Consider the following 14,435-nt stretch of genomic DNA (forward strand, 5'->3'; position numbering starts at 1 on the left):
TGCTCGCCTGCCTGCCTTCCTGATTGCCCCTAACCGCTTCTGCCTGCCAGCCTGATCACCTCCTAACCATTCCCCTGCCAGCCTGATTGATGCCTAACTGCTCCATTGCCAGCCTGTTTGCCCCTAACTGCTGTCCCCTGCAGGCCTGGTCACCCCTAACTGCCCTCCCCGTGCAGGCCTGGTCCCCCCCAACTGCTCTCCACTGCAGGCCTGGGTCCCCCCCAGCTGCCCTTCCCTGCAGGCCCAGTCACCCCCAACTTCCCTTCTCTGCCGACCTGGTCCCTCCCAACTGCCCTTCCCTGCTGGCCATCTTGTGGTGGCCATCTTGCGTCCACATGGGGGCAGGATCTTTGACCACATGGGGGCAGCCATCTTGTGTGTTGGAGTGATGGTCAATCTGCATATTACTCTTTTATTAGATAGGATACAGGGCTGGTGCACGGGTGGGGCCCGGCTGGTTTGCCCTGAAGGGTGTCCCAGATCAGGGTGGGGGTTGCCTTGGGGTATGGGGCGGCCTGGGCAAGGGGCCTGTGGTGGTTTGTAGGCTGGCCACGCCCCCTGGTGACCCAAGTGGAGGCCCTGGTATCTGGGGTTTATTTATCTTCTACAATTGAAACTTTGTAGCCTGGAGCGGAGCCAAGCCTTCTGCTTGCTCTGTGGCAGCAGCCATTTCTGTTGGGGTATGTATCTTCTATAATTGAAACTTTGTAGCCTTAAGCGGAGGCCTGGGCGGGCCAGGGTGTGCGGAAAGCTTGGCTTCCTCCATTGCTGGGGGCAACCCTAGCCTCCTGCTCTTTTCAGCTCTGTGGCTGCCGCCATTTCTGTTTGGATTTGTTTACCTTCTATAATTGAAACTTTGTAGCCTTGAGTGGAGGCCTAGGCCAGGCAAGGGCAGGCGGAAAGCTTGGCTTCCTCCATTGCCTGGGAAACCAAAGCCTCCCTCCTGCTCTCTGTGGCTGTAGCCATCTTGGTTGGGTTTATTTGCATATTCGCCCTGATTGGCTGGTGGGCGTGGCTTATGGGTGTAGCTGAGTGGTGGTTAATTTGCATATCACTCTTTTATTAGATAGGATTCTATATTGGAATTTCAGGAACCTTTTCAGGGTTTGGGACCTCTGAAGAGATTCATCAGGTTCTAGAGAAAATACTGTGGATATTTCTTTTATTCTCCAGGACATAGCCTACAACCACCATGACCATTCTGTTTTATGTTGTATTGATTTAATTGGCCTTGAAAGCTACTGTCACTTCCATTTGTGATAATAGCTACTTTATTCTTTTCTTTCCTAGTCAATGACTTTTATCACTTTACCAATATGGAAACACAACTTAATTTGGAAACCTTGTGTTGTAGAGAAAAACTCAATTGCTTTGCAAGTCTGTGATAGGGGAATTATTTTGTGCAGCAAGACAGGTTTGGCCACATCTTTGGAACACTATTAGGCCCCAAATCAATAACTGGCTGGCCCAGGTACTGCTTTAAAAAAGATTATCAGGCCCTGACCGGTTTGGCTCAGTGGATAGAGCGTCGGACTGTGGACTGAAGGGTCCCAGGTTTGATTCCAGTCAAGGGCATGTACCTTGGTTGCGAGTACATCCCCAGTAGGGGGTGTGCAGGAGGCAGCTGATCGATGTTTCTCTCTCATCGATGTTTCTGACTCTCTATCCCTCTCTCTTCCTCTCGGTAAAAAAATCAATAAAATTATTAAAAAAAGAAAAAGAAAAAAGATTATCAGGGCTCCCTCTGGTGGCTGAGCTACTGCATGGCTTTCTGAGGAGAGTTACAAATTCTACACCAAAGATTGTTTTGGAATTTGATAATTTTTAAAAAGAATAAATAAAAATTAAACCAAACAACCCCTTAACACACATTTTTCTTCTTTATTAAATATTGACATTTTTAGCTTTTTCTACTTGTCAACCCACTTCTATCAAAACAAGTCTTCTTAATTAACATTAAAAATTAACAAGCTAACCCTGGCCGGTTTGGCTCAGTGAATAGAGCATCGGCCTACGGACTGAAGGGTCCTGGGTTTGATACCAGTCAAGGGCACATGCCCGGGTTGCGGGCTCGATCCCCAGTAGGGGGCGTGCAGGAGGCAGCCAATCAATGATTCTCTCTCATCATGATGTTCTCTCACTCTGCCTTCCTCTCTGAAATCAATAAAAACATATATTTTTTAAAAAGTAGTTTTAGGTGAGCTGCTGGTACTCAGAATAAATCACCATCAGTTTTTAGTTATGAGCACCTCTAAATGACTTTCTTATGGAACTTCTTTTGCATCAAAGAGGAACAAGATTAATTGTAAAATATTATGAATAAATTGAAAACATGGTAGCATTTGAGGAATAACAGTTTAAATCTACCACAGCAACATATATTATGTTACCTACAGGAAAATTCCCTTGAGTCACATGGAATGATATACAGATAACCTGATTCTTTGTTTTAGAATAGTTTGAAACTTAAAGTATAAAATCTTTTTTTTTTTAATATATTTTATTGATTTTTTACAGAGAGGAAGGGAGAGGGATAGAGAGTTAGAAACATCTATGAGAGGGAAACATCGATCAGCTGCCTCCTGCACACTCCCCACCGGCCCGCAACCAAGGTACATGCCCCTGACCGGAATCGAACCCGGGACCCTTTAGTCCGCAGGCCGACGCTCTATCCACTGAGCCAAACCGGTCAGGGCTAAAGTATAAAATCTTTATGGTCAGTATGGTAGATAGTCTCCAAAAATGAACCATGCCTCCCAGTGTAGCCCCTCCACTGGAATGTGAGTTGGTCTTATGACTTACTTTTGACCAATAGAATGTTTCAGAAATGGTGCTAGAGCTTCTGCTCTGGTCTCTTGGAACATAAACACTGGGTGAAGCCAGCCACCAGGTAGGAAGTCTGACTTCCATACTGTAAGGAAGGCCAAGCTAACCACCGAGGAAGGGAGGGAAGTAGGGAGGGAGGGAGGACGGGAGGGGGAGAGAGAAAGAATGAGAATTGAAATCCTAGCCTAGGCTGTGAGTGAGGGAAGAGACCATTTTGGACATCCAGCCAAGTTGACCTTTCAGTTGACTCCAGCCCAGCCAATATCTGACTGCAATCACATGAGAGATTGCAGATTTGTTTTAAAACAGTATGTTTTGGAGCAGTTTGTTACAAAGCAATAGATCACCTAAATGAGAATAATGTAAAGAAAGACTACAGAAGTTATATTTTGATTTCTTCAATTTAAAATATACTAAATTTAGTAGCTAGACTAAGGGACTTTAATAGTTATCTTAATTGCCATCCGGCTTTTTTGGAATATTTGTGTAATACACAGACTTTTTCTTTTTAAAATAATTTTCAGAGACTGCAGGCAGAGTGGCATTGTAACCAAGATGTTTCAGGTGGAATATGAACCGCCAAATGCAGCCTCTTCAGAAGACAGTGTTGAAAACATTCTCGAAGATTCTTCAAAGCAGGCAAGTAATGAAACTATAATACATTCAGATAGTCACCACATTCTTGGTTCCTCCTTTCTCAGTGGTCACATCTTCCCTTTCATTTCATCACCACAGTCCTATCCACAATCCTGGTCATTATCAACCATTGCAAAGTATCTTTGCTGATTTCCCCCCTTTGGTCCGCCTGTAGATTTTCCTACCTATCATAACTGCCCATGTTCTAGTGTCCTCACCTATTGAAGTAACAAACCTTTAGGCTGTCATCCCCAAGGGTCACTTTCTGTCCTAAGTCATCCTTTCTTGCTTTGTGACGCCCCTGTATATACTCCAGCCAAACTGAACTGTGTTTTCTGTATTCTATCACTGCTCCCCTGGCACCCACGCCTTCTCCATTTATAAAATGCTGTGAATATGTGATTACTTGTCTCCTTGTCTACCATCCCCTTGCACTGTAAGCTCCAAAGTGGCAGAGAGTACGTCTGCCGTACTCAATTCCTTGCACAGGGCCGGTAGGAGAGGGCGGTGAGTGTATACATGTTGAATAGATGCACCAGACTAGTGGAGAAGCCCTCAGTGGGTATAGCCTTCCGTTACGTTGAAATCTTCATTCCCAAGCAGCTGCAAAGCACCACTTTGGGGAGTGAACGAGACCTATCTAAAAATGACTTTTGAAACGTCAGACCCTGTGTTGTGGGCCTCAGTGAGACAGATCCAAGGATCAGAAGATGGGCCAACCCACGGGAAAGCAACCAACCAAAGAGTCTGTCACAGAGGTCATGTTTGGGGTGACATAAAGTTTTCTGGGGAGTCCCTTCAGCCCAACAGTGGCCCAGAGGCCAGCGGGGAGGCTGTGGAACCAAAGCAGTGGGTGTAGGTAGAACATGGGGCTCAAGTATGATCAGGGAAGGGAGCTGCACAGGGCAGGGCCAACTAGCAGAGGCTGAGCCTACATGTGTCAGCAGGTGCACAGGCTTGATCAAGCATAAGAGACTGAGTCCATGGAAAAGAAAGCCCAGAGAGGAGTGTTAAGGACTGTATGTGGGCAGGTACTGTACATAAGTCCTATCTTGGTCTGACCCCACCCTGTCTTTGCTCCCTGGATTTGGTAGTCCTCTGTTATTACTCAGACTCCCATGATGGCAACATCCTGCCTACGTGTGCTGCTACCTGCCTCTCATCTTGACCACTTGATCTGGTGGGGCTCATGCTGCCAGCCAAGCAGCTCAGATACAAAGCTGTGTATTTCCAGAGTAAGGTGAGGCAGAAGTCACTTTGTAAATCCTTTCAAGTAAGAAGTATACGCTATGACACTGCCTCTACCGTTAACTTAATGTTCGCATTTTAAAGTGGGCCTAATGAAGAGACTAACATGCAATTTTTTTCATTCCTAGGAATTGAAAAATGGATTTGTTGCACCAAAACCAAGGAAGAAATCTAAGAATGTTGAACATAAACCTGGTTGGAATGTTAACCATAGACATCTAGGTATGACATGAGAGGATGAGGTTAACATTTAGTTTTCTAAACCCCAAACAGGTTCATAACTTACTTTGTCTGCAGAAGGGTTGGAATAAGAAATACTGGAACAGTAAAGTAAGCCATAATTTGAATTTTAATGCTATCTAAGCTAATGGTTTATCCAGGAGGGCTAATCTAGCAGTCCAACAAAGTCAGGTTTATGACTCCTTGCAACACACAAGAGGATACATGGGTTGTATCACCAAACAAAGGGAAAGATAGTAGAGGGTTTGGGGGTGAGTGGAGTTTGTGTGAAATGTAAATAAAAGCAGAGTGTTTGAAAGGCTCACAGCACAACAGGGCTAAATGTGAAGTGATCACTATCTGGTATGGGCTGCCTAAGGGAACCAGTGTTCTCTTATCTTGGAAACAACAAAGATAAATGTGACCATTGCGCTCAGAAACCCTTCTCTGAAGCTCTGCACCAGAGTTGGAAATTAGGGCTGCTTGTCGATGTCAAAGTAACTTAGGTCCACAGGCAAGAGTCAGATGTTTCATTCTTACTGAGATGCTTTGAAACACCAGTTTCTGAAAACCTGATTTTTAGAGAAGAAGGTTTCTTGGCAGGTAAGAAACAATGTCTCTCAAAGGGTGTACTCTTAGGACATTTTACTGCTGCTCTGTGTTCTGGGGAGAAATATTTCCTTATAAACTTGCAGTTGGATTTATCTATTTTTTCTAGCCTGATGTGAAATGTTTTGGAATGTAGCTGGGCAGATTTTAATTTTCTTAGTCTGGGCTAATTTTGTTCTTTCTCAGTGCTTATTCAACTGAGTGGGGGCATCTTTATGTAGTTGCTACTTTAAAGAAAGACTGATGACAGTGGTCCCTTATAAAAAGTTTTGCAACTATGAAGACATTTGCATGATTTTATATATTTAATTACAGTTGTTCACAGAATGATGTTTTTGATGTGCTAGTATTTGTATACCTCGAGGTAGGTGAAAGAACTAAGTCTAAAACATTGAAAGATCTTTGCTTTTCAGACAGCCCCCTGGAAAGGCCCCCTTACCGTGAAGAATCGGTTTCTAGACCACCCAGAAATCCACCCCAGGTAACTTGTAAGGAAAATCTTCAGGGTACTAAATACCTACTGCCTTTTTAATGGTCCCCATGAAATACTTTAAGGTAGTGTTTCTCAGCCTTTCACCACGTGCCAAGAACTGTTTCAGAGCTGGGACACTGTGTTTGATAAGAAAGCCTCCTGTACTCATAGAACTTATATTTTATTGGGGGTGGAGGTAGGCAGATAATAAGTATGTAAATAAACAAAAAATTGTAAGTTGTGATAAATATAATGAACAAGATAACACTGGGTAATGGAATAGAGCAGTGGTTCTCCAAATGTGGACCTCACAGACCAGTAGCGTCAGTATCACGTGGGAGCAAATTTTCAGCCCTGGCTGGTTTGGCTCAGTGGATAGCACTGAAGGGTCCCGGGTTCACTTCTGGTCAGGGGCACATGCCCGGGTTGTGGGCTCGGTCCCCAGTTGGGGAGCATGTGGAAGGTGGCCGATCAATGATTTTCTCTCATCATGATTTTCTATCTCTCTCTTCCTCTTCCTTCCTCCCTTTCTGAAATCAATAAAAAAAAAATTTTTTTAAAGGAAATGCAAATTTTCAGGCCCCTCTCCAGGTCTACTGAATTAGGGACTTGGGAGGTGGGCCCACTAATCTGTTTTAATTAGCCCTTTTTCTGATACACACTCAAGTAGAGAATGACCATGAAGGAAGGACAGTATTCTAATTCAGGGTAATAAAAGAGGGCTTCCTTGAAAATATGACATTTGAATTGAGTCTTCAAGATGAACAGAAGCCAACCCTGAAAGATCTTGGCAACAGTAATAGCAAGTACACAAAAGGAGGGATTACAAGGAGCGTGGTGTGAGAGAAAGGTAAGAGATGAGGTGCGAGAAGTAGACTGGGGCCAGCGCATGAAGAACTGTGGTTCTCAAACATCACTGCACATGAGAATCACCTGAGGGGTTTCAAACCAATCCCAGGAAGCCAACCTCAGGAATTCTGATTTAATTGGTCTGCTATGGGGTTTGGGCTTGGTTTTATTTTATGTTATTTTTATTTTTTATTATTTTATTATTTTTTATTTTTTAAAATATATTTCTTTATTGATTTCAGAGAGGAAGGGAGAGGGAGAGAGATAGAAACATCGATGATGAGAGAGAATCATTGATTGGCTGCCTCCTGCACGCCCCCTAGTGGGGATTGAGCCCACTGGGGATGGAACCTGCAACCCAGGCATGTGCCCTTGGCCGGAATCGAACCTGGGACCCTTGAGTCGGCAGGCTGACACTCTTATCCACTGAGCCAAGCCGGTTAGAACTATTTTATGTTATTTTTAAAATTCACCTACAAGTGATTCTAATGGTCAGACATGGTTGGGAATAGCAGATGCTATAAGTGAGTCCCATTGTAAGTTTTATTTATTTTTTTTTTTGCATTTAACATTTTTAAAATTTTTCAATGATAGTTGGCACACAATATTATATTAGTTTCAGGTGTACAGCATAGTGATTAGCCATTTATATAACTTACAAAGTGATCTGTCTGATAAGTCTAGTACTCATCTGGCACCATACATAGTTATTACAGTATTATAGGAGTTTGATTTTTTAATTGTAAAGGAAATTCATTTGGATGCTAAGACATAATCTTATTTCATTTAAAAGAAGAGAAGGGGGCTCTGGCTAGTGTGGCTCAGTTGGTTGAGCTTTGTCTCATACACTGAGAGGTCGCCAGTTTGATTCCCGGTCAGGGCAGAAGGCCGGGTTGCAGGCTCAATCCCCAGCAGAAGGCAGCCCATCAATATTTCTTTCTCTATCTCCCTTCCTCTCTCAAATCAGTTTTGAATAAAATTTTTTAAAAAAGAAGAGGAGGGGAATAAAAGTTTTCTCTTTGGCCACAGTATGGAGATTGGGCTATAGAGGAATAAGAGGGGAATATCATTTGGGAGAGATGAGAGATGAAGGTGGTTTCTACCAGGGTTGTGAAAATGGTGATCATAGGAGGCAGTGGGAATCCAGATGTGTTTTGGAGATAGAGCTGACAGTTTTGGCTGAGGGATTAGATAGATAAGATGAAGGGAAAGGAAGAGTCAAGAGTGACTCTCAAGGTTCTGCCCTGAGCATCTGGAGGTGATGGTATCATTAATTGAGATGGGGAAGATGAGGGAGGAGCAGGTATTCAAAGACTCATTAGAAATTCAAGTGGAGGCCCTGGCCAGGTAGCTCAGTCAGAGCATCATCTTGATATGCCAAGGTTGTGGGTTCGATTTCCCATTAGGGAAAACCAAGAAGCAACAATGAATGCATAAATAAGTGGAACAATAAATCTATCTCCCTCTCTTTTTTTTAGAAAAAATATATTTTATTGATTTTTTTACAGAGAGGAACGGAGAGGGCTAGAGAGTTAGAAACATCAATCAGCTGCCTCCTGCACCCCCCCCACTGGGGATGTGCCTGCAACCTAGGTACATGCCCTTGACCAGAATCGAACCTGGGACCCTTCAGTCCGCAGGCTGACGCTCTATCCATTGAGCCAAACTGGTTAGGGCTTCCTCTGTCTTAATCAATAAATTAAAAAAATTCAAGTGGAGGTGTTAAATACACCATTGGCTATGCAAGTTCAAACCCAGGGTAGAGTCCAGGGCTGGAAATACATATATGTGGGAATATTAATATACCAGAATGGGCAAAAGTAGGTTTATAGTTGTTCATATGGAAAATACAATAATTAATAAATAAGGGTGTCCAGAAAAAGAAGATAGCATAAGACGAAATCCTTGACTTTAGAGGTTGAGTAGAAGAGGAAGAACCTGAGAAGTAGGAAGAAAGCAAAACAAACAAACATAGAAAGCCAAGAGAAGAAAGGGTTTTGGAAGAAGACAGTGGTCATCTATGTCAGATGTTACTGGGATTCAAATTAGACAAGGACAGGGACTTGCCCATTGGATTTAAACAAGAAGAAGGTGATTTATAATAGAAATAAAAGCTATATCAATACATTTTTTACCATATAATACAAGAAAGATGCCCTTATACTAGTGGCCAACTACTACTACTGTTATAGCAATTTGATATTTCAATGTTTATAAAATCCAATTTAGAATTTTGGCATATAATGCAACCCAAGAGCTCTTGCTCTCTCTTCCTCCAATCTGAGCCCCAGGTAGAGCATATATGGAGTCACATTTTTAAAAAATATATATTTTATTGATTTTTCACAGAGAGAAAGCGAGAGGGATAGAGAGCTAGAAACATCGATGAGAGAGATACATCGACCAGCTGCCTCCTGCACACCCCCCACCAGGGATGTGCCCGCAACCAACGTACATGCCTTTGACCGGAATCGAACCTGGGACCCTTCAGTCCGCAGACCGACGCTCTATCCACCTGAGCCAAACCGGTTTCGGCTGGAGTCACATTTTTTATACAGCAGCAACTGCTTCTTATGTACTCATGATTCCAAGTCTGGCCACACTTATAATCTATAATAATAAAAGTGTAACATGCTAATTAGACTGGACAGCCGAATGACCTTCTGGCATCATTCCGGACATCCTTCTGGATGAAGCCTCTGCAGCAGGGGCCGACACAGAGGCGGTTAGGGGCGATCGGGCAGGCAGGTGAGTGGTTAGGGGTGATCGGGCAGGCAGCCAGAGGCAGTTAGGGATGATCAGGCAGGCAGGCAAGCAGAGTGGTTAGGGGCAATCAGGCAGGCAGGCAAGCGGTTGGGGCAATCAGGCAGGTAGGCGAGCAGTTAGGGACGATCAGGCAGGCAGGCGGGCGAGCAGTTAAGGGCATCAGGCAGGCAGACGAGTGATTAGAGGCGATCAGGTAGGCAGGCAAGTGGTTAGGGATGATCAGGCAGGCAGGGATCCCGCAGCGGGATCGGGCCTAAACTGGCAGTCAGACATCCCCCAAGGGGTCTTGGAATGCGAGAGGGTGCAGGCCAAGCTGAGGGACCACGCCCCTGATCTCCGTGCATGAATTGTGTGCACTGGGCCTCTAGTCCTATATAATAAAAGCCTAATATGCTAAGTATCTGGTTGTCTGGTTGTTTGTTCAACCAATCAAAGCATAATATGCTAATGATTTGCTAAGGCCACTCAACTGCTTGCTATGGTGTGCACTGACCACCAGCAGGCAGACAGTCAACCGGTCAACCAGTCGCTATGACATGCACTGACCACCAGGGGGCAGATGCTCCGACCGGTTAGCTTGCTGCTGGGGTACAACCAATTGGGACTGAGTGAGATGGGCCAGACACGCACTGGAGCCCTCCCGCGGTCCCTCCCTGGCTGGCCAACCTCCCATGTCCCTCCTTGGCCCTGATCGTGCATTGATGGGGTCCCTTGGCCTGGCCTGCACCCTCTCACAATCTGGGACCTCTCAGGGGATGTTGGAGAGCCGGTTTTGGCCCAATCCCGCAAGCCAGGCTGAGAGATGCCACTGGTGCATGAATTTGTGCACCAGCCCTCTAGTCAATTAAATTAAAAAGCATGTTTAAAATTAAAAAGTATAAAATTAAAAAGCATGTTTTCTGCCCAGCCAGTGTGGCTCAGTGGTTGAGCGCCCACCTATGTACTGGGAGGTCACGATTAGATTTCCAGTTAGGGCATATGCCCGAGTTGCAGGCTCGATCCTCAGTGTGGGGCATTCAGGAGACAGCCAATCAATAATTCTTTCTCATCATTGATGCTTCTATCTCCCTCCCTCTCCCTTCCTCTCTGAAATCAATAAAGATATATATTAAAAAGCATGTTTTCCAAACCTGGTTGAACATCAGGATCATCTGGGGGGAACTATATGTATTTATAAAAATCAGACTAGAGGCCTGGTGCACGAAAATTCGTGCACTGGAGGAGTCCCTCAGCCCGGCCTGCCCCTTCTCACAGTCCGGGAGCCCTCAGGGGATATCCTACTGACAGCTTAGGCCCGCTCTCCTTGGGGAGCGGGCCTAAGCCACAGTCTGGCCTCCCTCTCCGGGAGGCAATCTGGCTGATCGGGAAGGCGACGCCCCCATCACGCCTCTTTGCAACCACTGCCGGCCACCACCGCTGCCTGAGCCTCGAGCCCTCTCAGTGGCAGCCGCCATGCGAGGCTTGCCTGAGCCTCAGCCTGGCCCTCTCAGCAGCTTGCCTGAGCCTCAGGCAGCTGCTGCAGCTTTGTCCAGAAAGACGTCCGGAAGATGCCTGCCCTAATTAGCATATTACCCTTTTATTAGTATAGATTCTCAGCTATTCCTCCTGAAATCCTTCTAGATAATCTGATTTCATAAGCCTGGATGGAGTCCATGGAGGACTTCGATGATCAGTCCAGTTGGAGAATCACTGGCCTAGAAGACTTAACTGTCCTTATCTCAAGGTCAAGCCCTTTCCTTCATTTCCAATCTCTCATGCCATAGTGTGACTCAGCCTGAACCCCTGGGTTCTTTCTTCTGCCCACCCACTCTTATTTTCTGGGGATCAAGCTCACAACCGGGCATGTGCCCTTGACCAGAATTGAACCTGGGACCCTTCAGTCCGCAGGTCACTCTACCCACTGAGCCAAACCAGCTAGGGCCTCAGTCTGTCTTTATCCATCATGATGTGGGCTCGGTCCCCAGTAGGGGGCGTGCAGGAGGCAGCCAATCAATGATTCTCTCATCACTGATGTTTCTCTCTCTCTCCCTTCTTCCCTGAAATCAATAAAAATATATTTTTAAAAAGACAGACTGAGAAACTATTCCAAATTAAAGGAGACAAAAGAGACATGACAACTGAATGAAAGTATGATACTAGACTGAAGCCTACACCAGGAAAAATATAGTTGTGAAAGACATCATTGGCACAATTAATAAAACTTAAATAAAGATCTATGGGTTAGATAATAGTATTATGTCACTGTTAACTTTTCTGGTTTTGATAATTCTGTTGAGTAAGAGGACATCTTTGTTCATAGGAAATGCACACTGAAGTATTTAGAGACAGGGCATCATGACTGCAGCTTATTCTCCATGATTCAGAGAGAGAGAGAGAGAGAGCGTGTGCGTGCACTTGGGCAAAATGTTAACATGAATAGTTGGTCATACTGGTTATACAGGAGTTATTTGTACAATCCTTGCAACTTTTCTGTAAGTTTGAAATTATCAAAAAAAATTTTATAAGAATAAAATAAAATGGGGATAATAGTACTCAAGTCATAAGGTCATTGTGAAGTGTCAAGGAGAAAATGGCTACAAAAATTGCCAGGCACATTTTACTACTGTCAGACCCTCAATAATTGTTAGCTTCTTTCCTTCATGTTCCTTCTCCAAACTTCCTTTCTGTCCCATTCTCCTACCACTCGGACATACAGATCACATCAAACCACCTGAGTCCCAGGATAGGCCATGCGCTATAATATCTATCCTTGTCCCCTCCTGACATCAAGCACAGTTCCTGGTACAAAGTGAAGGCATAAATAAGTATGTCGAAGTGAGTTAAATGTTTGTGGATAACTGCAGAAAGTTGCTGTATTTATTCTTTTAGGTGAGTCCTTTTGAGTTTCCTAGGGATATAATCTTTGAGAAAATAGATGCTAACTTAGGTTTAAATACTAAATCGAGTCTGTCTGATGGTAAATTCAGATATCTTTTCTTATAAACTTATGTTTTTTTGTGTTTTTGTTAATCCTCACCCAAGGATATTTTTTTCCACTGATTTTTTTAGAGAAAGAAGAAGGGAGAAAAAGGGGGGAGAGAAACATCAACATGAGAGAGATACATTGTTTGGTTGCCTCCCACATGGGTCCCAACCAGAGCTGGGGATGAACCTGCAAGCCAGGTACATGCCCGTGACCAAGAATTGAACTCCCGACCCTTCAGTGTGCAGGGCCCATACTCTAACCACTCTGAGCCACACTGGCCAGGCCTAAACTTATGTTTTTAATGTAATATACATATATGATTATGACTAGCACTTTAATTTTTTAACGGTGAGTACTGGAATAATCATTACCTATGATTTCCCCAATCATGATTTTTAAAGGGTGGATGCTGGATGTAAGGCAAAATATTATAGTTTGTAGTGAAATTTTACTATGCCACAGCTTTTACCAAGATTCTATTATATTCTTAATTTTAGTTCCCTAGTTTTGCGCACATAACCGGCCATCCGAGTTTGACAGCCACAGAGATCATGAGAATTCAAAGGGAGACAGACTTTCTCAAGTAAGTAATCTCATTCTCTTTACTGTTTCTTAAATCCTTCTACGACACATTATGGTCAAAAAGAATTTAAGGATGGAACATAATGGTGTTTGCCTACCCCTAACTGTGTTTTATTAAATTTTTACAGATTTTAAAGGCATAATTGGCATACAATAAACTGCATTTATTTAATGAGTACAATTGACATATGAATATAACTCTGAAACTATCACCACAGTAAGAAAAAGAACAAATCTATTACCTCCAAAAGTGTGTGCCCTTTTGAAATTTCTCTCTTGTGCCTCTCCTTATCCCCAGGCAACTGTTGATCTGCTTCTTGTCACTGTAGCTTAGTTTGCATTTCATTCCATGTGTAACTAGAATGTTTCTGTATGTACTCCTCTTTTTTGTCAGCTTCTTTAACTCAGCCTAATTATTTTGAGATTTGTCCATGTTTTGCATGTATTAAACATTTTTGTCTTTTTTTTTTTTTTATGGTTGACACGGTTACAGATGTCTCCATTTTTCCCACCCCCCACCCCTTTGCCTGCCTGGCCATCACCCCACTGTTGTGTAGTTTATGGGTTATGCATATATATTCTTTACCTAATCCCTTCACCTTCTTTCATCCAGTACCCCCTTTCTCCTTACCCCTGATAGTTATCAGTCCATTCCATGTATCCATGTCTCTGTTTCTTTTTTGTTCATCAGTTTATTTTGTTCATTAGATTCTACATATAAGTGAGATCATATGATATTTGTCTTTCTCTGACTGGCTATGTCACTCAGCATAATAATCTCCAGGTCCATCCATGCTGTCACAAAGGGTAAGAGTTCCTTCTTTTTTACAGCCACGTACTATTCCATTGTGTAAATGCACCACAACTTTTTTATCCACTCATCTACCGATGGGCATTTGTGCTGTTTCCAGATCTTGGCTATTGTAAATAAGGCTGCTATGAACATAGGAGTGCATATCTTCTTTTGAATTGGTGTTTCAGAATTCTTAGAATATATTCTCAGAAGTGGGATACTGGGTCAAAAGGCAGTTCTATTTTTAATTTTTTGAGAAAACTCTATGCTATTTTCCACAGTGGCTGCACCAGTCTGCATTCTCACCAACCAGGGTTCCCTTTTCTCCACATCCTCACCAGCACTTGTTGTTTGTTGACTTATTGATGGTAGCCATTCTGACAGATGTGAGGTGATATCTCATTGTAGTTTTAATTTGCATCTCTCAGATGATTAATGACATTGAGCATTTTTTCATATTTCTATTGGCC

At 43.5% G+C, this 14,435-nt stretch overlaps 1 protein-coding gene across 1 annotated transcript in view; it reads left to right on the forward strand.

Moving 5' to 3' along the window:
• Window positions 1-14,435, forward strand: part of DZANK1 (double zinc ribbon and ankyrin repeat domains 1) — a 65,686-nt gene that overhangs the window by 3,547 nt on the left and 47,704 nt on the right. The window contains exons 3-6 of the mRNA XM_028144906.2: window positions 3,351-3,465; window positions 4,839-4,932; window positions 5,952-6,019; window positions 13,088-13,173. Coding sequence (XP_028000707.1) covers window positions 3,351-3,465; window positions 4,839-4,932; window positions 5,952-6,019; window positions 13,088-13,173 — 363 coding nt within the window. The remainder of the gene's footprint in view (window positions 1-3,350; window positions 3,466-4,838; window positions 4,933-5,951; window positions 6,020-13,087; window positions 13,174-14,435) is intronic.

The sequence above is a fragment of the Eptesicus fuscus genome, chromosome 12 (genome assembly GCF_027574615.1).
Source record: "Eptesicus fuscus isolate TK198812 chromosome 12, DD_ASM_mEF_20220401, whole genome shotgun sequence".
In the NCBI taxonomy this organism is placed as follows: domain Eukaryota; kingdom Metazoa; phylum Chordata; class Mammalia; order Chiroptera; family Vespertilionidae; genus Eptesicus; species Eptesicus fuscus.